Source organism: Dendrobates tinctorius, unplaced genomic scaffold (assembly GCF_039654945.1).
Source record: "Dendrobates tinctorius isolate UK_male_01 unplaced genomic scaffold, ASM3965494v1 ptg000001l, whole genome shotgun sequence".
NCBI lineage: Eukaryota > Metazoa > Chordata > Amphibia > Anura > Dendrobatidae > Dendrobates > Dendrobates tinctorius.
In genome coordinates this window covers 7,303,211-7,328,664 of record NW_027361669.1, presented here as the reverse complement: position 1 = coordinate 7,328,664, position 25,454 = coordinate 7,303,211, and the positions used below count along the sequence as shown (strand labels likewise).

At 41.9% G+C, this 25,454-nt stretch overlaps 1 protein-coding gene across 1 annotated transcript; it reads right to left on the bottom strand.

The window, feature by feature from the left end:
- Nucleotides 1-415: 415 nt before the first annotated feature.
- On the bottom strand, nucleotides 416-24,172 carry LOC141073528 (uncharacterized). The gene is made up of 10 exons (XM_073561155.1): nucleotides 24,022-24,172; nucleotides 22,408-22,442; nucleotides 21,282-21,347; nucleotides 20,509-20,574; nucleotides 20,140-20,193; nucleotides 17,631-17,663; nucleotides 12,922-12,996; nucleotides 11,273-11,338; nucleotides 1,275-1,493; nucleotides 416-610 (listed from the first exon to the last, which is right to left on the bottom strand). The coding sequence occupies exons 1-9, from the start codon at nucleotides 24,068-24,070 to the stop codon at nucleotides 1,281-1,283; spliced, it is 657 nt and encodes a 218-aa protein (XP_073417256.1). The 5' UTR covers nucleotides 24,071-24,172; the 3' UTR covers nucleotides 416-610; nucleotides 1,275-1,280.
- Between the last annotated feature and the right edge of the window lie 1,282 nt (nucleotides 24,173-25,454).

Here is a 25,454-nt window from a genome sequence, read left to right as displayed (position 1 = left end):
CTAAGCACATGGCAATGCTCAGAAGGGAAGGAGCCCGGTTTCTCTTTTGGAACTTATACTTTGAACATATTTGGGGCCTTTAGCAAATCTCCAAAGGTGCCCCTGATATATTGAGTGTTGACGGCTTTTCTATACAGCTCTCTGGTTTGAGGGCTCTCCCTACACAGACATAGGGAGAGAACTGTCAGACAGGCCCCAAACCCTCTGACTAGTCGGCTTTTGCTTTGGCCTATATCTGTATTTGTGACTAATGTTATACAATAATGTAAATATATAAAGACCCTACAGTGCCCTAGAACAGAGGTCTATATCCAGGAAGGCTTGTTAATGCCCCATATTCAGTCCGATGTTTTGGGATTGAGCATTTGTCCATCAGCCCACATTATTCAGGAGTTTCCAATAAGTTCACAAACACTTTTATTGTAATGCTCAGAAAGAATTTATTGTCAAGGAACCAACCGCAAGCATAATAATAGATTGTCAGAATAATAATTTTCAGCAGATATGATTTTTCATCCCATCAGAAATTTATCCAAAATTTAATGATTTAGAAACTTAATAGAGAGAAATCTCTCTTATGACATGACTTTGTCATAGTGATGAGAAGGACCTGCAAAAAATAAGAAGCCATCGTTAGTGGTAAATCAGGCTACATACTATATACAGTACATGTATGTGTGAACATTATCCTTCTTAACTGGAATCTGTCAGTAGGACCAACTCCCCCCAAGCCTTCTATAAGGGCATGTAGGTCATAGGGAGCTGAATCAGATGACACCTTGATATCTGCAATCCGATGACTGGTTCTTGAGAAATCAGCGTTTTCTTGTACTCCTAATGAGCTGAATAGATCTCTGTGCCAGATTGCATACAAGAAAAAAATGGACTTCTTAGGAATCCTTTTTCAAAGTGCAGAGATATATACAGTATACAGATGACTTAGGAGGGTTGATCCTACTGACAGATCCCCTTTATACGTGCCATAGCCTCCTACAGTAGGGATCACTGGTGTCCAATCAGGTTCCTCAAGTACAAAAATCCTACTCATACTATTTTTAGGGAACTTGTCATGAGATTCATGATTAATTTCACATATATAACGACCAGTGTTAATGAAAACAACGTCAGGTAATCATAGATTAGTCGGAAGCATTGGTTAGTACATTCCTTGCATGGTCTTATAAACTATTTGTGTGTATGAGATAGGACTAGGAGACTTTGAACTAGTTGTGTAAATATTGGAAGTAAATAGATATAATTGTATACTTTGTTACCTTTGTTTAGCCTCTCAGAATAGAGCCAAGGACACTTCCTACACCTCCTACAACACCTCCTATAACGCTTAGGAGAGCTCCTACCAGTCCGCCAACAGTATTGACTGCACCATCAACGAGAACCGCAACACCTTTAAGGGTAACACTCAGGGAGGCTAGAATGCCTTTAAGGTCAAGATGCAGAACTTTCAAACATCCAGGCAGAACCCCTTCAAGACCCTGGAAAAAAAGATTGGTCATCAATTAGTATTTTGAGATCAAGCATACCGTACAAATACTCTCTCTGGTTTAATAATTATTGCAATATTAACCCAGATTTCTTATCACTCGTCCATCCCATTTCTTTGCTATGGGAGTTGTCATGGCAAGTTGCCACTGATCCATTTTCTGAGACCCAGCCATTCATGCAAGGGGCTATGTATCTCTGCTACCATGGTGGCTGTAGGGTATATGTCACTCTTGCTTTATGGAGTTGGGGTCCTGGGTTCTGATCCCACCAATGACAAAATCTGCAAGAAGTTTCAATGTTCTCTCTCTATTTGTGTGGGTTTCCTAACACACTCAAAAATTATTTCCTATGGGAAATTTAGAATGTGAGCCCCAATGGGGACAGTGATCTGGGTTTCCAACCATCCAGAAATTCTGTAAAAATAGGGCTTTTTTTTGCTGTGTTCATAGAATATAATGAAAGTGTCTGTGATTTGTTTAAGCTGTAGAATGACTGCAGCTCAGCATTGTGTCTGAGTTATGGGCTGTAGGCTTATCTCACCTACAGTTATGATGATTTATTAGGGTACCAATGCGTCCTAACAAATATTGTATGTCCACGATTTTTTGATTAGCTGTTAGGAGAAAATAGAAAGTCAAGTTGGCAATCCTGACAGTGATGACGATGTGTGTAAAGTGCGGTGGAATTAATGGGACGATGTCAGGGAGCAGAATACATAAATGAAGTATTGTATGGTAGCTGTAATGATGAATGGCTGTGCATGAGCGCCACAGATGGCCCCAGTCTCTCAGAGCTGAGTATGTGGATGGAGAAGGAGAGCTGAAGACGCCCAGCTTATGCGGCCATATAATATCGTTTCCTTTACTCACCGGCTTTACTACTTGGTATATTATTATAAATAAATAGAATGGAATAAGATAGGTACAGAATGTCGGCTGGTTAAGGGTCCTCTGCTCTGGCTCACACAGAGTAGTTATCAGAGAACTGTCCTAAGCTGATGTCCACATGAGACTGTACAGCATTTGTATGGGGGTTTACAGTACCTCTGACATAACAATATATTTAACCCCTAAATGGCATGTTCTACATTGTAATAATTCATAGGTTTGCTCTTCTTACAAGTAACACAATTGCTGGTCCAATGTTGCTTCTATGGTGGTGACAGCTGCACCACAGCGGAGCTCAGTGATAGGGCACTGGACTCAATTTTAGAGACCACATATAGTACCCATTAATAAAGACCAAAATGAGGCTGCAAAGGTTAATACTGCATGAGAAAAATGCTATGAATGTGCCTGAAAGATAGCTCCATTTTTTTTACTAAATCTGTGTATTTGTGCGTGAATATACTCATCTACCGCCACCTTCTCCAGGATCCAGCGCCGGTCAGCTCTGTTCACTCCATGCTCTGTGTGAGCTCGACATCTCTCTTACAATATATATATACACTCACTGGCCACTTTATTAGGTACACCTGTCCAACTGTGTGTTAAGACTTAATTTCTAATCAGCCAATCACATGGCGGCAACTCAGTGCATTTAGGCATGTAGACATGGTCAAGACAATCTCCTGCAGTTCAAACCGAGCATCAGTATGGGGAAGAAAGGTGATTTGAGTGCCTTTGAACGTGGCATGATTGTTGGTGCCAGAAGGGCTGGTCTGAGTATTTCAGAAACTGCTGATCTACTGGGATTTTCACGCACAACCATCTCTAGGGTTTACAGAGAATGGTCCGAAAAAGAAAAAAAATCCAGTGAGCGGCAGTTCTGTGGCCGGAAATGCCATGTTGATGCCAGAGGTCAGAGGAGAATGGGCAGACTGGTTCGAGCTGATAGAAAGGCAACAGTGACTCAAATTGCCACCCGTTACAACCAAGGTAGGCAGAAGAGCATCTCTGAACGCACAGTGCGTCGAACTTTGAGGCAGATGGGCTACAGCAGCAGAAGACCACACTGGGTACCACTCCTCTCAGCTAAGAACAGGAAACTGAGGCTACAATTTGCACAAGCTCATCGAAATTGGACAGTAGAAGATTGGAAAAACGTTGCCTGGTCTGATGAGTCTCGATTTCTGCTGCGACATTCGGATGGTAGGGTCAGAATTTGGCGTAAACAACATGAAAGCATGGATCCATCCTGCCTTGTATCAACGGTTCAGGCTGGTGGTGGTGGTGTCATGGTGTGGGGAATTTTTTCTGGGCACTCTTTGGGCCCCTTGGTACCAATTGAGCATCGTTGCAACGCCACAGCCTACCTGAGTATTGTTTCTGACCATGTCCATCCCTTTATGACCACAATGTACCCAACATCTGATGGCTACTTTCAGCAGGATAATGCGCCATGTCATAAAGCTCGAATCATCTCAGATTGGTTTCTTGAACATGACAATGAGTTCACTGTACTCAAATGGCCTCCTCAGTCACCAGATCTCAATCCAATAGAGCATCTTTGGGATGTGGTGGAACGGGAGATTCGCATCAGGGATGTGCAGCCGACAAATCTGCGCCAACTGTGTGATGCCATCATGTCAATATGGTCCAAAATCTCTGAGGAATGCTTCCAGCACCTTGTTGAATCTCTGCCACGAAGAATTGAGGCAGTTCTGAAGGCAAAAGGGGGTCCAACCCCTTACTAGCATGGTGTACCTAATAAAGTGGCCAGTGAGTGTATATATATATATACACTCACTGGCCACTTTATTAGGTACACCATGCTAGTAAGGGGTTGGACCCCCTTTTGCCTTCAGAACTGCCTCAATTCTTCGTGGCAGAGATTCAACAAGGTGCTGGAAGCATTCCTCAGAGATTTTGGACCATATTGACATGATGGCATCACACAGTTGGCGCAGATTTGTCGGCTGCACATCCCTGATGCGAATCTCCCGTTCCACCACATCCCAAAGATGCTCTATTGGATTGAGATCTGGTGACTGAGGAGGCCATTTGAGTACAGTAAACTCATTGTCATGTTCAAGAAACCAATCTGAGATGATTCGAGCTTTATGACATGGCGCATTATCCTGCTGAAAGTAGCCATCAGATGTTGGGTACATTGTGGTCATAAAGGGATGGACATGGTCAGCAACAATACTCAGGTAGGCTGTGGCGTTGCAACGATGCTCAATTGGTACCAAGGGGCCCAAAGAGTGCCCAGAAAAAATTCCCCACACCATGACACCACCACCACCAGCCTGAACCGTTAATACAAGGCAGGATGGATCCATGCTTTCATGTTGTTTACGCCAAATTCTGACCCTACCATCCGAATGTCGCAGCAGAAATCGAGACTCATCAGACCAGGCAACGTTTTTCCAATCTTCTACTGTCCAATTTCGATGAGCTTGTGCAAATTGTAGCCTCAGTTTCCTGTTCTTAGCTGAGAGGAGTGGTACCCAGTGTGGTCTTCTGCTGCTGTAGCCCATCTGCCTCAAAGTTCGACGCACTGTGCGTTCAGAGATGCTCTTCTGCCTACCTTGGTTGTAACGGGTGGCAATTTGAGTCACTGTTGCCTTTCTATCAGCTCGAACCAGTCTGCCCATTCTCCTCTGACCTCTGGCATCAACATGGCATTTCCGGCCACAGAACTGCCGCTCACTGGATTTTTTTTCTTTTTCGGACCATTCTCTGTAAACCCTAGAGATGGTTGTGCGTGAAAATCCCAGTAGATCAGCAGTTTCTGAAATTCTCAGACCAGCCCTTCTGGCACCAACAATCATGCCACGTTCAAAGGCACTCAAATCACCTTTCTTCCCCATACTGATGCTCGGTTTGAACTGCAGGAGATTGTCTTGACCATGTCTACATGCCTAAATGCACTGAGTTGCCGCCATGTGATTGGCTGATTAGAAATTAAGTCTTAACACACAGTTGGACAGGTGTACCTAATAAAGTGGCCAGTGAGTGTATATATATATGTATTTATATATAAGCCAATGGATCCTCGTCCTGATGCTTCATAGGCTCACATTGGAAAAGCCACTTCTGGATCACGCTGAGCGCAGTGTGACCCCAGGGATCTGAAGAGCGGTGACGTCACTGAGAAGTGGAGCGGGACAGCGGCTAGATCCCGGAGAAGGCAGCAGTAGGTGATTATATTACCATGCACACATGACACTACATGCACATGTACACAGAGTTAATGACACCAAACCTTCATGGGAGGGCTTCTATTAATATTTTTTATCTATCTATATATATATATATATATGTATATATATATATATATATATAAAATTGAATATGTGTGTGTGTATCACCAGCCAATCCCGAAGCATCTTTCATTTCACCAGAGCTGTTTAAAAGAAGCTGAGCTGTGATTGGTTGCTATGACCAACAGTTTTTCCACTCCACAACAACACCTCAGCAGACACTGACCGGGTGGGAGAAATCTAGCATCCCCGGGAACATAAGCTCCCAGCCATTATCTGCCCCCCAGAAAGGAGCAGAGAGCACATGACAGAAATGAATACCCCCCCGCCCATATACCCATCACACATCCTCCATCCCATAGGCACATCTTCCCTCTTAAAGGGTTCTCTGGTATGGAAGTCAGGGCAAATCCATCCATCGCTTTGGTTTTGACCCCTGGCCTCTCTTAAAGGGATCCCGGTATGAAAGTTAGGACCGTTCCACTCAGCTCTGTGGTTCTGACCCCAGGCCCCTCTTAAAGGGATCTCCGGTACGGATGTGAGGGCAAATCCACTCTGCGCTTTGGTACTGACCCCAGGCCTCTCTTAAAGGGATCTCTGGTATGGAAGTTAGGGTAAATCCCTCCACTCTCTGATTCTGACACCAGGCCTCTCTTAATGGAATCATTGGTATGGAAGTCAGGGCAAATCCACTCTGCACCTTCGTTCTGACCCCAGGCCTCTCTTAATGGGATCCCTGTTATGGAAATCAGGGTAATTGCCTTCAAATGCTCTGGTACTGACCTAAGGCCTCTATTAAAGGGATCATTGGTATGGAAGTCAGGGCAAATCCATCCAAAATTTTGGGTTTGACCCCAGGCCTCTCTTAAAGGGATCCCCGGTATGGAAGTTAGGGCAATTCCACTCAGCGCTCTGGTTCTGACCCCAGGCCCCTCTTAAAGGGATTCCCGGTATGGAAGTTAGGGCAAATGCCTCAGCACTCTGATTCTGACCCCAGGCCTCTATTAAAGGGATCATTGGTTTGGAAGTCAGGGCAAATCCATCCAGCACTTTGGTTTTGACCCCAGGCCTCTCTTAAAGGGATCCCCGGTATGGAAGTTAGGACCGTTCCACTCAGCACTGTGGTTCTGACCCCAGGGCCTCTTAAAGTAATAATTGGTATGGAAGTTAGGGCAATTCCACTCAGCGCTCTGGTTCTGACCCCAAGCCCCTCTTAAAGGGATTCCCGGTATGGAAGTGAGGGCAAATCCACTCTACGTTCTGATTCTGACCCCAGACCCCTCTTAAAGGGATCCCCAGTATGGAAGTGAGGGCAAATCCACTCTGTGCTCTGATTCTGACCCCAGGCCCCTCTTAAAGGGATCCCTGGTATGGAAGTGAGGACAAATCCACTCTGCGCTTTGGTACTGACCCCAGGCCTCTCTTAAAGGGATCTCAGGTATGGAAGTTACGGTAAATCCATCAGTGCTCTGATTCTCACCCCTGGCTTCTATTAAAGGGATCATTGGTATCGAAGTCAGGGAAAATTCACTCAGCACTCTAGCTCTGACGCCAGACCTCTCTTAAAGGGATCCCCAATATGGAAGTTAAGACCGTTCCACTCAGCACTCTGGTTCTGACCTCAGGCTGATGGGATGATGTGAAATATTAGGGGTAGTAGTCCGGTGGCATTGGCTGATGGGATGATGTGGGATATTAGGGGAAGTAGTCCGGTGGCTCTGGCTGACGGGATGATGTGGGATATTAGGGGTAGTAGTCCGGTGGCTCTGGCTGACGGGATGATGTGGGATATTAGGGGTAGTAGTCCGGTGGCTCTGGCTGATGGGATGATGTGGGATATTAGGGGTAGTAGTCCGGTGGCTCTGGCTGACGGGATGATGTGGGATATTAGGGGTAGTAGTCCGGTGACTCTGGCTAACGGGATGATGTTGGATATTAGGGGTAGTAGTCCGGTGGCTCTGGCTGACGGGATGATGTGGGATATTAGTGGTAGTATTCTGGTGGCTCTGACAGGATGATGTGGGATATTAGTGGTAGTATTCTGGTGGCTCTGGCTGACGGGACGATGTGGGATATTATAGTGAGTGTCTATGAAGAGTGGGCGGAGCTATACACTCACATTTATATATATATATATATCTAATATATAAAGCTCAAAGTGTGTATGTGTGTGTGTGTGTGTGTGTATGTCCGGGATTGGCATCCGCACCGTCGCAGCTACAGCCACAAAATTTGGCACAGTCACACGTCTGGACCCCGAGAGCGTCCTAAGCTATGTTGTGAGGCGAAATTTCAGCCCCGCGCGTTCCAATTCACCAAACAATTTTGCCCCTATCTACATACTGGGGGAAATCATAATTTGTTATAATTAACCGTAGTTAGTAACTATGCCCGGGCAGCGCCGGGCTGCTCAGCTAGTACAGTATGTTATATAGACTAAAATATGCTGCTGACTAGTTGAAGTCTGAGTCCGGAGGCTCCAGCCCAATAATTCTCTTAAGCGTTCAGTGCTCAGGTCCTGCGTGAGTGGATGCACAGAACAGTGAATAAACCCAGAGCTGAGACCTGCTTACAAAAGTGAGCTATCAGACGGATCAGACACTGGACCCTCTCCGATCAGCAACACATTTACAGTGGTTTTCTCAAGTTAATAGTTCTGAGCAGTGTTTGTAAGCATGCTCTTCTCGCCTAGGAGACTGGGAGCCACAGATAGATGGCAGAGAGGCCGGTAACCTAGACAACAAGAATTAAACTCTAGAATTAATAACCCCTCCATTTCTGAGAACTCAGGGTAAAGTGCAAATTTTCCTGTGATTTGCTATTTAAACAGGTTGCCCACTACTTTTACATTGATGACTTTTGACTTTTACATAGGATAGGGCAGCACTGTCTGATTGCCAGGGGGTACTACACATCCGCCTCCTACTCAAATCAATGGGAGGCAGATATGTAGTAACAAGCCTCGGCCACTAGAAGTAGATGGCCAAGTAGGCTCTTCCGGTCGGTGGCTGCTGCCGCTGACACCAATAATAGCTGTGGATAGAGCATCAATGTAAAAGTAGTGGACAACCTATTTAAAATGAAGAGATAATCCCTTTAAGTCTGTACAACATATAGAAATAATTTCAAATAATAGGTACCCGGTAAAGTTAAAGGGGTTTTCCACTACTCAAATAACCCTTTCTGAATCCTTATGTTTCTACCCAGTAATATAATAACACTTATATTCCCCTCTGGTGTTGGCATTGGATCTCCTGGAGATCATGTGATATTATCATATAACGTGATCCACAAGGCCAATCAGCGCTGGCATCACTCTCCCCACCATTAGACAAACCATATACATGTCTTATGGTGTTCGACAGCCGTAGCTTACACAGGGATAGCCTATCAAATGGGCAATCATTGCATGTGATGTGGCTGTCACATAGGGACTGCCTAACAAATGGGCAATCCTGCATGTGTTGTGGCTGTCACTTACATAGGGACTGCCTAACAAATGGGCAATCTCTGCATGTGTTGTGGCTGTCACTTACATAGGGACTGCCTAACAAACGGGCAATCCCTGCATGTGTTGTGGCTGTCACTTACACCGGGACTGCCTAACAAACGGGCAATCCCTGCATGTGTTGTGGCTGTCACTTACATAGGGACTGCCTAGCAAATGGGCAATCCCTGCATGTGTTGTGGCTGTCACTTACATAGGGACCGCCTAGCAAACGGGTAATCCCTGCATGTGTTGTGGCTGTCACTTACACCGGGACTGCCTAACAAATGGGCAATCCCTACATGTGTTGTGGCTGTCACTTACATAGGGACTGCCTAGGAAACGGGCAATCCCTGCATGTGCTGTGGTTGTCACTTACAAAGGGACCGCCTAGCAAACGGGTAATCCCTGCATGTGTTGTGGCTGTCACTTACATAGGGACTGCCTAGTAAACGGGCAATCCTTGCATGTGTTGCGGCTGTCACTTACATAGGGACTGCCTAACAAACAGGCAATTGCTGCATGTGTTGTGGCTGTCACTTACATAGGGACTGCCTAGCAAAAGGCCAATCCCTGCATGTGTTCCAGCTGTCACTTACATAGGGACTGGCTGGCAAACGGGCAATCCCTGAATGTGTTGTGGCTGTCACTTACATAGGGACTGCCTAATAAACAGGCAATCCCTGCATGTGTTGTGGCTGTCACTTACATATGGACTGCCTAACAAACGGGCAATCCTTGCATGTGTTGTGGCTGTCACTAACATAGGGACTGCCTAGCAAACATGCAATCTATGCATGTGTTGTGGCTGTCACTTACATAGGGACTGCCTAGCAAACGGGCAATCCCTGCAAGTGTTGCGGCTGTCATTTACATATGGACTGCCTAACAAATGGGCAATCCTTGCATGTGTTGCGGCTGTCACTTACATAGGGACTGCCTAGCAAACGGGCAATCCCTGCATGTGTTGCGGTTGTCACTTACATAGGGATTGCCTAGTAAATGGGCAATCCTTGCATGTGTTGCGGCTGTCACTTACATAGGGACTGCCTAACAAATGGGCAATCCCTGCATGTGTTGCAGCTGTCACTTACATAGGGACTGCCTAGTAAACGGGCAATCTCTGCATGTGTTGTGGCTGTCACTTACATAAGGACTGCCTAACAAATGGGCAATTCTGCATGTGTTGCAGCTGTCACTTACATAGGGACTGCCTAGCAAACGGGCAATCCCTGCATGTGTTGCGGCTGTCACTTACATAGGGATTGCCTAGTAAATGGGCAATCCTTGCATGTGTTGCGGCTGTCACTTACATAGGGACTGCCTAGTAAATGGGCAATCCTTGCATGTGTTGCGGCTGTCACTTACATAGGGATTGCCTAGTAAATGGGCAATCCTTGCATGTGTTGCGGCTGTCACTTACATAGGGACTGCCTAACAAATGGGCAATCCCTGCATGTGTTGCGGCTGTCACTTACATAGGGATTGCCTAGTAAATGGGCAATCCTTGCATGTGTTGCGGCTGTCACTTACATAGGGACTGCCTAGTAAATGGGCAATCCTTGCATGTGTTGCGGCTGTCACTTACATAGGGACTGCCTAGTAAATGGGCAATCCCTGCATGTGTTGCGGCTGTCACTTACATAGGGACTGCCTAACAAATGGGCAATTCTGCATGTGTTGCAGCTGTCACTTACATAGGGACTGCCTAGTAAACGGGCAATCTCTGCATGTGTTGATGCTTTCTAACATCTGTGAGACATGCAGCCGAGGGAACTCGGACATATATTTCGAGCACGCTGAAGACACTCGATCAGCACACGAGCATGATCGGATAACACCTTATTTGAGCACGTTCACTCATCACTAGCTAGAACTTAAACCAGTTTTCTGGCTTACATTAAATGAAATTTATTGCCTGTAGTCGGCCTGTAGTCTATTACTAAGCCCCATCCACTAGTTAGAAACATACTAAGGCTAATCTAAAACAGAAATTACAAATCATTTTTCTCAGGTATCACTTGTGGTAAATATGTGAATTTTTTATTTAAGAAAATAGGCAAAGAAAGAAGGATAAAGTGGCCACCCCTGTGAGTAGGCACACATAGGAATCCATAAGGAAATTCTGCACTTACCAAATCTCCAGTTAGTTTAGTCACTAGGTCAAATAGAACATATCCTAATGTCCCCAAGAGTCCTTCCTGAAAATTATGAGAAATGTAAAAACATGAGATAGATTTACAAATACTGTGTATCCCTTAGCCAGCTTACAGGAGCACTTTCATCAATATTTTTGCTCTAAATGTATGTATATGTGCATGTGGTGTAGTGTGAGTGTATTAATACCTCTTTCTGCATGATCCAGTGCTCTTCTACTCCACTTCTCGGTGATGTCACCACACTTCAGACTCTCCAGATCATGCTACGCTCTGTGTGAGCTGGAAATCTCTTTTACAGTGTAAGGACTATGGAGATTTATTCTGACGTTTCATAGACTTACATTGTAAAAAAAAACTATGGGGTCACGCAGAGCCCAATGTGATCTGGAGATTCTGCAGAACGGTGATGTCACTCAGAAGCGGAGCAGAGCACTGCTGGATCTTGGAGAACGCAGGAGTAGGTGAGTATATTATTACACTCACACTACACTTCATGCCCAGACTTAGGCAATGCGCCAGAATTGGAGCATCTCATCGATTCTTCACTTCTAGGGTGGCTGCAAGCTAGTATTTTCAGGCTGGGAAGGGCCCAATAACTATAGACTTTCCCAGGCTGATAATCTCAGCTTACAGCTGTCTGCTTTGCCTTTGCTGGTTTAGAAAACTAGGAGGCCCCACGTCATTTTTTTTTCCAATTATTTATTTATGTATTAGAATAATAGATGTCCAGTAAGCTACAGATTCAGGGCACAAATTATATATGTGACAGATATCTATTTATCTATTTATTATCTATCAACCTATCTATCTATCTACCTACCTACCTATCTGTGAGACTTGGATAAACTCCACATGTATTTTATACAGTATAGTGTTAAGTAGATCGCTTAGAAATCAGATTTGTTGGCTTTGCCAAATTTTTACCAAAAATTTGATAAATTCTTTGCAAATTGAATGTTCCTTGTTATGGTCTGGGGTTTCTCCAGACCCCAAAGAAAAGTAAATGTAACATGTAAAAATAAAAGTAACTAGTATTCACCTTACTGCTCACCTATTTAGCTGCCCACCTACTTGCAGTTCGCTGCCCGCCATCCAGTCTTGTTCTTTCTGTATTTGTGCACCTAGTCTCCATCCTCTTCACTATAGGCCAGGATTTCCAGCCCGTTATAAAGTCACAGTGCGTGTCGTGATATCATGGCATTGCAACCTTACTATGCAAAGTCACCCTCAAGGCCTGATTGTGACTAGTCCTGGCCTAGAGTGAAGAGGCCAGAAATGTGGAGCACGATAGTGGAGAGGAGGACACTGCGGCATGTAGCAAGCACAGGGGCGGCTGGAGAACAGTGAGATGAGCATAAGTTTTCTTTTTTTCTTTTGTTTTTTTTTACCAATTGCTTAAATGGCGGCCAAACACTTTTTGTGAATTGCAAGGTGCTCGCACTCGAGTGGAGCCGTGAATTCCAGGATATTCAACTAGAACACCAACATCTGTGGATTGATCCGCTCATGTCTGATTCTATAAAATGTGCCCATATGTATATATATAGTTTGCTTGTGCTTAGTGCTATTTTCTTGTCTTTTGACCCTACTTGTCTTGGAATGAGTTGTACATAACTGAAGCTTACCACCAAGCAGAGTATTTCTTCTAGAAGGTAATCAATATCCAATTTCAATTCCAAAAGCAGATCCACGTTGCCTTCCTGAAAGGTAAAGATTGATTTACTACTATATATTAATTTAGTAAGCCATTTTCATCATTAGAAAGTAATGTAATCATGCATTAACCCATTACACCAGCCCTTCGGGATTCCTTAGCAGGTACATCACTCAAAGAGGAGATCCCAAAAGGGAAAAAAAAAAAAAAAACACCTGGTTCCCGCGCTGCTATACTTCAACCCTCAAATGGAGGAAATCCAGTCGATTCTAGGAGTAGGTTAAAATATCAATGCTTTATTTCATGGTACATACAAAGACAACGCGTTTCGAGGTCCATTCCATGACCTCTTCCTCAGGTCGGATGTACAAGCAGGTACATGACAGATGTGTGTATATAAGCAGCAGATGACAAATCAGGGAGGAATTTAGACCATCTCAACTCCTGTAGACAGGACAGCTAATTGGTATCACAGAACACAGCTCTGCCGTAATGCAGCGGAGCTATACATTTGCCACCAAGTATTGAATAAAACACAGGTAAGCAGAACCTATATTGCTATATAACAGGAGTCACCTGACAGCAGCTCTACCTTATAGCAACTGGTAGGAGACATGAACAGAAAGCTGCTTTAACCTCTTCACATTCTTTGATGTACGTCAAAAATTATGTCCCTTGCACGTCGAGTCCGTACCTTTCCCAAAATAGTATGCCTGATTTAATCAGCCATCATGTGCCTATAATAGTGCTGAAGACCCCGTGCTTGTCAGGATGATACCCCTGTGGAAGCAAGATTGGGGCTGGCGTTCATAGGAGATCATGATTTCAGCGTAGCAGTGCTGGTGCTCTGCTATCTGGTACAATCGATAGGATGATCGCAGCTTCAAGTCCCCTATAAGTACTATTAAATACAGCGAAAAGTTTAACAAAATTGTTTTTCTCCTCCTTTTCCCTCCTGTAAGAAATGTACAGATTTGGTATCGCTGCACTTGTAAAAATCCGATCTATCAAAATATAAAATAAATTAATCCGACCGGTAAGCAGCTTAACAAGAAAAAATTGAAAAAAATTGAAATGCCAGAATTATGTTTTCTTGTCTGCTAAAACATTAAAATAAAATCAAATAAGAGGCTATAAAAACATTGCATCTACCCAAAAATGGTCCAATAAAAACAGCGGCTCAGGGCTAAAAAACTGAAAGAGATACAAGCCTTGGAATATAGCGACACAAGCAAACTTCTAAAATAAATACAATTCCTAATTTTTTTCACTACTTCAATAAAAATAAACTACATCATGGTAACTGCGTAATCGTACTGACCTGGAGAATCACAATGTCAGGATAGTTTTACCATATAGTGAGCATGACAAATACAAAACCCAAAAAACAATTGTGAAATTGCACTTCTTTTTTCAATTTTAACACTCTTTGAAAAGTGCAACATGTCCCACAAAATCTAAGCCCTGACATGGATATGTAGACGGAAAAATAAAAAAAGTCATGTCTCTTAGAAGAAGGGCAGGAAAAATCCTGAAATGAAAAAAAAAACCCTATATTTGCCTGGATGTGAAGGAGTTAGAGGGAATCGGTCACCAAGTTCTTGCCACTTATTCTGAGAGAAGCATAATGTAGAAACAGAGACCCTGATTCCAGCAAGGTATCATTTACTGGGCTGCTAAGCGTACTTTTTATAAAATCCCTTTTATCAGCATATGAATGATCACTGGAGGACTGTAAGGCTATGTGCACACGCTGCAGATTCTGCTGCGGATCCGCAGCGGTTTTGGTCCTGCGGTGTTCAGTACCATAAAATCCTATGGGAAATAGAAACCGCAGTGCGGATGCGGATTTTTCCGTGCAGATTTGCTGCGGTTTCTAATCCGCAGAAAGAATTGACATGTCAATTCTTTCTGCGGATTCCACTGCCGTTTACCATCTCCTCCATTGTAGAGGTGATAAACCGCAGGCTAATCCGCAGATAAAGCGCAGGTCTTCTGACCTGCGGATTTACCTGCGGATTTTACAAAAATCCACGCGGCCAAATCCGCTGAGCAATCCACAGCGTGTGCACTTACCCTTAAGCCTGCTGTCAGGTAGTCAGAAATGACCATTATTAGCTTCTGTCTGTGTGTACTCTACATAGGCAGAAAGCTGCCAATCAGTGGTGGTGGTGTGGGGTTTATACAGAACGCAACATTCAGATAACAGCTAGATCTTCAGCAGAAAGGACACTGATTTCATCAAAATGACAGCAAGTAGCCCAGTAAGTGATACATAGCTGGAATCAAGGTCTCTGTCTCTACATGATGGGTTAGCAAAAACCTGGTGGTAACTGATTTCCTTAAAAGCCAACTGTGTTTCCAAAAGGGACATATTAAAGGTTATGTCCATTTAGTGCAATCATAAAAAATACATAATAAAATTGGATTTCTCAGTGAGACCATGCTCGCATAAAGATTTTATACAATTTTATTTTTCAAAAAAAGGAGCAGTCAGATATGTTGAAACGTCATTAGTGTTGGAGTAAGGCTGGTTTCACATTCGCGCTTTTTAAGCGCACGCACGGCCGGGGGTAGCTCCGCCCCCGAGCCGGCTCTCTGCCCGGCGTGCCCGCCCCTTCCTTGTAGCGCCGCCTCCTAGCGCACAGCGGCGCCTGCGATCGGCACACCCTATCTTTAGCATAGGGTGCGCAGATCGTGCGCAGGCCGTGCGCTAGTTGCGCTTTGACCTGCGCTGCGCACTTTTGACGGTGCGCCGTGCGCGCCAAAATCAAACTTTTCGGATTTTGGCGCGCACGGCGCACCGTCAAAAGTGCGCAGCGCAGGTCAAAGCGCAACTAGCGCACGGCCTGCGCACGATCTGCGCACCCTATGCTAAAGATAGGGTGCGCCGATCGCAGGCGCCGCTGTGCGCTAGGAGGCGGCGCTACAAGGAAGGGGCGGGCACGCCGGGCAGAGAGCCGGCTCGGGGGCGGAGCTACCCCCGGCCGTGCGTGCGCTTAAAAAGCGCGAATGTGAAACCAGCCTAAAAGACAGAACTTGTAGCCATTCTTAGTCTGATTTCTATTTTTTTATTTGAAAAGTCTCTGTGATTTTATGTTATTGTAAATTCTATATAAATGAATGACGTAAGCACAGTATTTTTGGGGGAGTGTTTTTGTAGTGTTTTGGGAGGCAGCGGCATTTTCCATATTGCAGAATACTCTGTGTATTGTGATTTTTCTTCTAGCATTTTTCTCTATAAGTTTACATAAAGGGCATCAAAATCACCAGAAAAAATTCATGTAATGAAAAAAAAAGCTTGAAAAAAATGATATATATTTTTATTTGTGATTTAAGATGGTAAAGCGGTAATGTAGTAGGAGTCCACTGGGGAACATAGAAGGAGCCTGCTTTTATAACAGAAATATCACAAATTTGTACAATTCGGGACAAACCCTTCACTTTTTATTCAGCAGGAATCCAATAATAAATGATAGAGAAGATTATTTCCTTTTTATAGTGAAACCTTTCCATTTCAATACGTATATATCCAGAAAGCCATACAACTTGTGGGATTATTTTTATGCATATTTCTATATTTATTCTATGTAAAACTGAAAGTTTGAGAAAAAGCTTGATGAACCAAATCTTTGTGCCGGTGTTTAGGGCAGAATGTCTGTAGGATTATGTTACCCAGTTACAAGAAATCTGGGGTCTTGTTTAGTCCGTGTCCTATATATGATAGGGCTTTCTTGTAGGATGAGATTATACAGGAAATATCACTAAAACGCTTATTTTTCGTGGCACATTCTCAGGATCCCAATATTACTCGTATTTCGCGTCAGATCTTTTCTGATTGAGCAGAATTGGTTGTAGCACGGAATCCCATACACTTCTGTCCACAAAACGCAGAAGGGAATCACATGTACAACGATCGCTCTACATCGGCCGATGTGCTTTCTGATGTGATAGTGACAATATACTATTCATGTACATGTTGTGTTCTATTCGCTTTCCAATTCAATCAATATCCAAGAATGTTAACACTTCTAATATATTTGATCCTACAGTGAATTCCTGTAACAATAAAACTTTGCCCCACAATGTCGTCATTTCCCTTTATTTGTCATTTGTTCTTTTTAACTCTCTTACTGCAAAGAGAAGTGAGACACGAAACGCGCGTTGGGGTGATTGGACATACACCGGCTCTCATGTAAGTTTCTCTTTGCAGTTTTTGTCTTGTATTTGCATATTATACACATGGGACTCTGTTGCAATTGCTTACGGCCACTTGGTTGATACTTTTATATTAGTCCACATGTAGTCTATTTAGCATGTAGGAGATTCAGTGCTGATTTACTTGTACTCCATTTTTTGCACTTATGCCTATATAAATACTTGCAGATTTGCACATATATATTTATTAATTGGCACATTGCACTTTTTTGGAGTTGTAATAGTATTTTTTAGCCAGTGTGTTGTCCTTTTGTGTGGATTGGTAGCCTCTGTTTTAATCATGGATTTTATAATTATTGATTTTGAATAAAATTTAACATTTTTGGATTATGCTCTTGTTCTGTTGTTTTGTGTTAAAAGCATATATTATGTAACTTACAAACGTTGATTTAATGACCTTCTGATCTGACATTATATATGATACTGTATGTCCATTCCTCTTTTTTGTGGGTTGTTACTTACCAAGATACAGTTAATGTAATCAATAGACAGTCCCTAAACAAGGAAAACAGAAAGTACAATAATTGCATGTATTCTTATCCTTGACAAATATTTTCGTACCATGTATATATAGATTTTCAGGCTCTCCTGCAGTTCTCAGAGGTGTCTCAGCTCCTAGATCTGTCCCTGACATACACTAGTGTGCACTATCTTGCAGTTTGGCACCAGTTTATTGAGTCTTTTTCACTGCGCACTCTGACAATGAATAAAAGATGTTATAACTGTGATTGATGTGGACATTATTTGCCGTTCTTATATACTGTAGATCAGACTTGAGTGCAAATGTGAATGTGCACGTGTTTAACAAATGCCATTTTTTATGAATATTTCCGATATATGGATATTTTTTAAAATCAAATTTTTTGTCTTCTCCAAATTTTCCCCAAGAATTTGATTTATTTTCTGAATACATTTGTCTGGAACAGCAATTCTGAAAAGCCTCTTATTGGCCATAAAATACAGGGTGGGCCATTTATATGGATACATCTAAATAAAATAGGAATGGTTGGTGATATTAACTTCCTGCTTGTGGCACATTAGTATATGGGAGAGGGAAAGGAAAACTTTTCAAGATGGATGGTGACCATGGTGGCCATTTTGAAGTCGGCCATTTAGGATCTAACTTTACTTTTTCCAATGGAAAGAGGGTCATGTGACACATCAAACTTATTAAGATTTTCACAAGAAAAACAATGGTGTGCTTGGTTTTAGCATAAGTTGTTTACATGAGTTATTTACAAGTTTATGACCGCTTAGAAAATGTATTCAAAGTGCTGCCCATTGTGTTGGATTGTCAATGCAACCCTCTTCTCTCACTCTTGACACACTGATAGAAACACCACAGAAGAAATGCTAGCACCACAGGCTTCCAGCATCCATTGTTTCAGATGCTGCACATCTCATATCTTCACAGCATAGACAATTGCCTTCAGATGACCCCAAAGATAAAAGTCTAAAGGGGTCAGATGAGGAGACCTTGGTGGCCATTCAACTGGCCCACGACGACCAATCCACTTTCCAGGGAACTGTTCATGTAGGAATGCTAAGACCAGACACCCATAATTGATTTATGGTGTGGTTTATGGGGTACAAAGATAGTGGGGCCATTCTTCATCAATAGAAACCTCAATGCAACTGGACATCTGAAATTGCTACATGATGATGTGTTGCCCTCTTTATGCACTGAAGATAGCACGTTCCCTCAGTTTTTCCAGCAAGATGGTGCACCACCACATTATGGGTGTCAGGTCTGAGCATTCCTGCAAGGAATCTGACCCCCTTAGACTAGCATTTCTTCTGCGGCGTTGCTATCAATGTGTCAAGAGTGGGAGAAGAGGGTTACATTGACAATCCAACACAATGGGCAGCACTTTGATTACTTTTAATAAGTGGTTATAATCTTGTAAATAACTCATGAAAGAATAAAGTTATGTTAAAACCAAGCACACCATTGTTTTTCTTGTGAAATTCTCAATACGTTTGATGTGTCACGTGACCCTCTTCCCATTGGAAAAAATAATGTTGGATCGAAAATGGCTGACTTCAAAATGGCCGCCATGGTCACCACCCATCTTGAAGTTTCCCCCCTCCCATATACTAATGTGCCACAAACAGGAAGTTGATATCACCAACCATTTCCATTTTATTTAGGAGTATCCATATAAATGGCCCACCCTGTACATTTCTAACACTCCGATGTCTCCTAGCTGTGTACTGAACCTTTTTTAGCTCTGTAATAATAACACTTTAAAACTTATTACGGAGATTTTGCTTAAAAAAATAATTGACATGATCCCTGAAAATATTGCGCCATAATCCCCTATCTCTACACTGTACTGGGATAAAATGGCGCTCCATGGCTTGCCCCATCTATTATACCGGATGTGATAGCCTCCCTTATTAGCATTGTGGGGAAGCCGGCACTTCTTTTCCGCTCCACTCTGTTGATGGACGGGACTTCCGAGGTCATTCTGATTGACAGCTGGATCCCGGCTGCCTAACTGGGGGAGCCTGCTGTCAATGAAAATGACCCTGGAAGTCCTGCCCTGTCACATCAGCAGAGGAAGCTCAATCCCCAGCAGGAGCAGTCTGTGACCGCTCTGTGCCGGGGAGAACAGCGCCGTGCACAACAGGCAGTAAGCTGCAATTACCTGCCTGCTAATGATTAGATACATGTTTTCTTTTTTAAGTCCCAGGTACCCCCCATAAATGCTTCCCCACCACTCCATACTATGAACATCTTCTGCAGTGGAAGCAATGGTGGGCTTTTGTAAAATAGGATGCCAAGCTAGATTTACAGTATTTGTTCTACTAGTCTACATATGATGGGGTGTTATTAATGTATGTCATGTTTTACATTATCATTGTAAGGATTAAATCATTAGATCCAAATGTAATAGCAAAATCATTCACCTTGTTAAGGTTTAGAAAAAAACTATCAATAATATAAGATAAGCAGGAAGGAACTTACTGAACATCCTAGAAGATAGTCCACTGGACAATTAAGCTCAAAAGCCAAACATCTCTGGAAGGAAAAAGGATTGATGGAATCAGTAAACTTTTGTAATAGAACATGGGACATGAGTTACATTTCAAGAATAGATTATTACAAGGGGTCGCTGGAATGTAAGAATATGGATGTTGTTATATGAGCTAATAATGATACGCTGAATTTTATATTCATTTATTCCAATGTTATTAACCATTTATGTGCTGTCCTAATTCTTATATTTTTTAAAATGTTTAAATTGTTTCTTGTTAGATCAAAATGACATTCCTTGACGTCACTTCTATAAAAAAAAGAAAAAGAATAAAAAATATATAATGTAAGACAAAATACCACTAGATAGAGGATGTCGCCTAGTATGCAATGGGCCTGTGTATTCCATCCAAGGCCAGTAAGTAGCTGTAAAAAAGAAAGAGTTGTCTTAATTATATTGTGGCACAGGTAGACAAACTGTGTGGAAAGGGAACCCATCACCTCGGAAAACCCTAATTACCTACGGATATAGGCCCTGATTCAGCAAAGCTTTTGCACCAGAATTTTGGAGTCAAATGTCATAAAATTTTGGCATAATTCAAGGCTGGGCAGAAATGTTTTCTACTTTTGGTGTTCTTAAGCCATTTTTCGCCCAGGTTTGATAAATGAATGACGAGTGTTGACATTCACTATGACACAAATTTTACTCCAGCAGGGACTTGAGTAAGATTTATGGCAAAGATCACTCAGGCTTTGACGCCAATTGTCCAATGGTCCTGATTCATAAGGAAGCTTGCACCTCTTAATGAATCAGGGGAATCTGACTCCACAAGACCCCCTCATCAAGGGATCTGCCAGATTTCAGTCGTATAGGCATGCCCGGAGTGGTTACAGGCTGTAAGCGCGGCCGGCACTTTGATTGACAGCTCCCTGGGCATAGATGCAATGAAGACACTAGTTGCAATGATGAAATTTCTTATGTACATTTCCACCAGGAAACCTTGTTTCTCACTTGTTATATCCGGCATGACTGATTGATATTGGTATTTTCATGACTAATAGCCAGACAAATTACCTTCTCAATGTTTTCATAGATTTAATATTATACTGAATATATTTGTAGAAAAATTTACCTGAAGTTCCTCTTGTTTGCACGCAATTGAGTAAATGATACGAACACAAGATGGAACATTCACATTCTGAAAAACAATTCACAAGATTGTCAGCAAATGTCAGTAAGGAAAACATCATTTTTTGCTATGTCTAAATAACCATAAATAGATTTACACTAACACCGTGTACACCCATATCCCTGTAATGGGAACTGCATGAGGTATTTGTGGCAAGCGGCAATTTCTCCACTTCTGTGATTAGTTATTCACTGAGGATTCAAGATGGCCGTCTTTATAAGGACTATTGTGATGTTGAGACATTCCCTTCAAACTGAGATAACAGTAACCTTAAAGGGTTTTTTACAGGTTTAGAAAGCCCATAGTAAATAAACTGGCTGGTCATTCTGATTAAATAGAGGGGACCCTTCATATTCTTACCCTCCATAACTCCATAGCCTCACTTCTCCTCCATGTGCAGTGTGTGGATAACGGAGCTATGAGATGATGTGTAGATGCTGTAGGGTAGCCAGGTAGCCTTGATTTGAGCATAACATGTGTCCTAGTAGGATGTATGTATGTATATATATATGTATGCATGTGTGATTGTACCTTCACTCTTTATATATATATATATATATATATATTTATATATATGTATATGCATATACAGTTTATATATAGATATTTCTATGCATATATCCTTTTTCACTCTATAACTTCCCCAAAAAACCCTTCTTTAATACCTGATGGCACTTGTACAAAGACAAAAGTTGAAGCCACACTAGTCGTTATGTGCGTGGCACCACTATCAGCTATCTATAGAGCGTCCCATTCCTCAATTATTACAATCCCCCCAAAAAGAAGATTATGGCACACAACAGCTTTTCCACATTGGATTCTGCAGTCGCCTTTTAAATCCAAAGTGTTCTCGGTGATCTAGGGTGTCGGGGTCAGCACTGAGGTAATGTACTTGTTATCATAGGGATGCCACCTGAATTTAAGCCAAATCTAGTAGGACATCACAATGTCATTGGGAAATGTTACTCTGTTTATTCATGATACCGTACGATAGGAAGAACAGATCCCAGTGATGGCGGGATCTTCTACACTGCGTAAGAAGCTGTAGAAGTCTGTAATGGGCTCTTACTTGGACAGTAAGCACATATTGTGCGTTACCGGTGTCTGTAAAAAAAGAAAAAGGTTGAATCAATGTTAACAATATCAAGAGCAGAAATATTTTGGAATTATTTATAAATTGAAGGAAACATTTGAAAGTTCACATTCATCTCAATATGACAAAACCCCGATATCTAAAATTACACACATGCTCTCTTCTGTCTTCTGTGGCTCATTCTGTTTTATCTGTGCCTGGTTTTCACAGATCTTTTTGTTGAACATCTCCGTGTCATCTAATCCTTTACTCTGCTGACTATTTTATGTATTATATATAAATATGTATTATGTATGTATATATATATAAGAATTTTTGGCCTAAAACCACCAGAAATGGTCAAAATTGCCCCCTCTGTTGTCCTAATTCAACCTTGGATGTATTTATTGCAATCTGGGGGAAACGTTGTCAACTCCTAGACCACTGTAACCCTATAATGCTAAACTGACGTCTTACAATAAGTTTTATAGGATGTAACCTGCCACCCTGAAGCAGGTGAGCAAGGAGTTACAAAAATGATTCCATGCTATGAAGGCCAAGCATGCGTAGTCACTAAGGGGTTAAGAGCGCAAGTCTGGTTATACCTAATACATAGAAGTGAACATTTCAATTATTTTGTGATGTCCTAGTGGATCATCTGAGTGTGATTTTCACTATAAACATGGACCCTTTTATTATTACAGCCAAAGCCTATTAACCCTTTACATACTGTAAACCCGCTGCCTAGACAGGCTAGAAATAAGGTGGAAATTATATGTGATATTTCTGTATCTTTCTCTTTATCGATCAGATGCATGAGGCAATTATGATCTGTGACAGTTTATCATTCACTCATTGATGGAGTTCATTCATTTTTCCAATATATTGTCTTACATTAGATTTTCTATAATCCTCTATATAAAGAGACAGCAGAGTTGGTATCTACCTCACATTTTTTATTTCAATATTGAGATTTTGACCAACCATTGTTCAGTCTATTTTCTTTGCTTTAGAACATTAAGCACAGCAGCAACTAATATTAAAGGCAATCTGTCACCAAGATTTTACCATCTAATCTGAGAGCAGCTAAATGTAGAGAGACGCTGAGTCCAGTGATGTGTCTCTTACTGGGCTGCTTGCTGTAGTTTTGATAAAATCACTGTTTTAACAGCAGGACATTATAATTAGAGGACTAGTAAACCTGCTGCCATGAAGCCTTCCATAGTCATGAGCTCTTTATAACCCCATCTCCACAACTGATGGCCAACTTTCTGCCTATGCAAAGTGTACACACAAAGCTGTCAATCAGAGGTGTGAGTGAGGCTATGGAGAGCTCAGCATTCAGAGAACTGGAACTGCAACAGATAATACTGTGATTTTGTCAAAAGTACAGCACGCAGCCCAGTAAGTGATATATTGCTGGATTTAGGGTCCCTTTCCCTACATCATGTTGCTCTCAGACAGAGTGGCAAAAACCTGGTGAAATAACAAAATAAAAGAAAAATTAAAGAAATGTCCAAATATTGCTTTCAAATACGTAAAATATTATGGAAATCAAAATATTTAATTTACAACATTTTTCGATATAGGGTGACCAATATAGTAACTTACCAATAAAGCTGGCAAGGGCCAAGCAAAGGAAGACGACTGCAATCTTCATGATGCAGGTACGTTGGTTAGCTCTTAACTTCAATGGAAAGTAAAAGCTGAGGATGAATTGTATCGTCGTCTGCTGCTCTTATATACACCCCGGACGATGCTTCAGGGTGATCTTGTCACTTTTCCTTATTTGCTGATTGGCACAATATAAAATATCGTCATTGTGCCATTTATTACGCGGATGTAGATCCTGTTATTAATTCTAAAAAATATTTCTCTGTAATTAATTTGTTTGCTTTTAGTCTTCTTCTGCGCACTGCAATATCATGCAAAGATTATCTAAATGTATAATTTAAAAAAAAAAATTACTTACCCATTATTTTCTATTTTAACTATGGTATAGACAATTAAATACTTGGCAGATTAGTGGAGACTTGCTCCTGAGACCCCCACCAATCTGTTAAAACATTAGTCTGATGTTTGCTGCACATGAAATACCTTATCAAAGGGGTCGCCCACTACTATAACAATCCCTTCTCACCCTGAATGAACACTTAGGCCAGGGTCACACTAACCGACGCAAAATACGGTCCGTAGTTTACAGGCGTAATACGGATGAATGACCCCTAAATAGTGCTCCGTATGTCATCCGTAATCAAGGTGTGGTCGCGTATTTTGCGCATGTAAGCATCCGTATGTAATCCGTATGGCATCCGTATGCAATCCGTATGGCGAGATTTTCTCGCCGCCTTGCAAAATGGACATATAATGGAGCCCTATGACAGGGTTTCTAACAGAAACGAAATAATAGATATAGACACATAGAATCATATATATATACTGTATGTATATATATATATATATATATATACACACAAGTCATTGAGATATATATATATATATATATATATATTTCACAGAGTTCGTCATAGCAGAATAGCCGCTAATTAAATTGACGGCTTCTATCAAATAATTCCCCAACCCGACGTGAAATGACACATGCTTTACATTCAGTAAAGCATTTCATTTCATGTTTTTTAATATGTCCCAGACTAATAATTAGATGAGGGTTTGTGTGCAAAATTTGGGAGTTGTAGTTGTTATTTTAAGGGGTTAATTCGTTGTTAAAAAATGTGTGGGCTTCCCATTGCCCTGTAGCGGTGGCGAATGGGTTAATCTAACAAAGGGTTAAAGTCACCTACAATCGAATGGTGACATTAACCCTTTGTTAGATTAACCCACTCGCCACCACTATAGGGCAATGGGAAGCCCACACATTTTTTAACAACGAATTAACCCCTTAAAATAACAACTACAACTCCCAAATTTTGCACACAAACCCTCATCTAATTATTAGTCAGGGACATATTAAAAAACATGAAATTAAATGCTTTACTGAATGTAAACCATGTGTCATTTCATGTCGGGTTGGGGAATGATTTGAT

Excerpts from the sequence above, each read along its gene's own strand:
- LOC141073528 (XM_073561155.1), bottom strand. The coding sequence starts at position 24,070 with ATGAAGATTGCAGTCGTCTTCCTTTGCTTGGCCCTTGCCAGCTTTATT. Across the intron at positions 20,575-21,281 it reads GCAAACAAGAGGAACTTCAG|CTACTTACTGGCCTTGGATG; the intron begins GTAAATTTTTCT and ends TCTTTTTTACAG. Across the intron at positions 1,494-11,272 it reads CTAAACTAACTGGAGATTTG|GGTCTTGAAGGGGTTCTGCC; the intron begins GTAAGTGCAGAA and ends CTTTTTTTCCAG.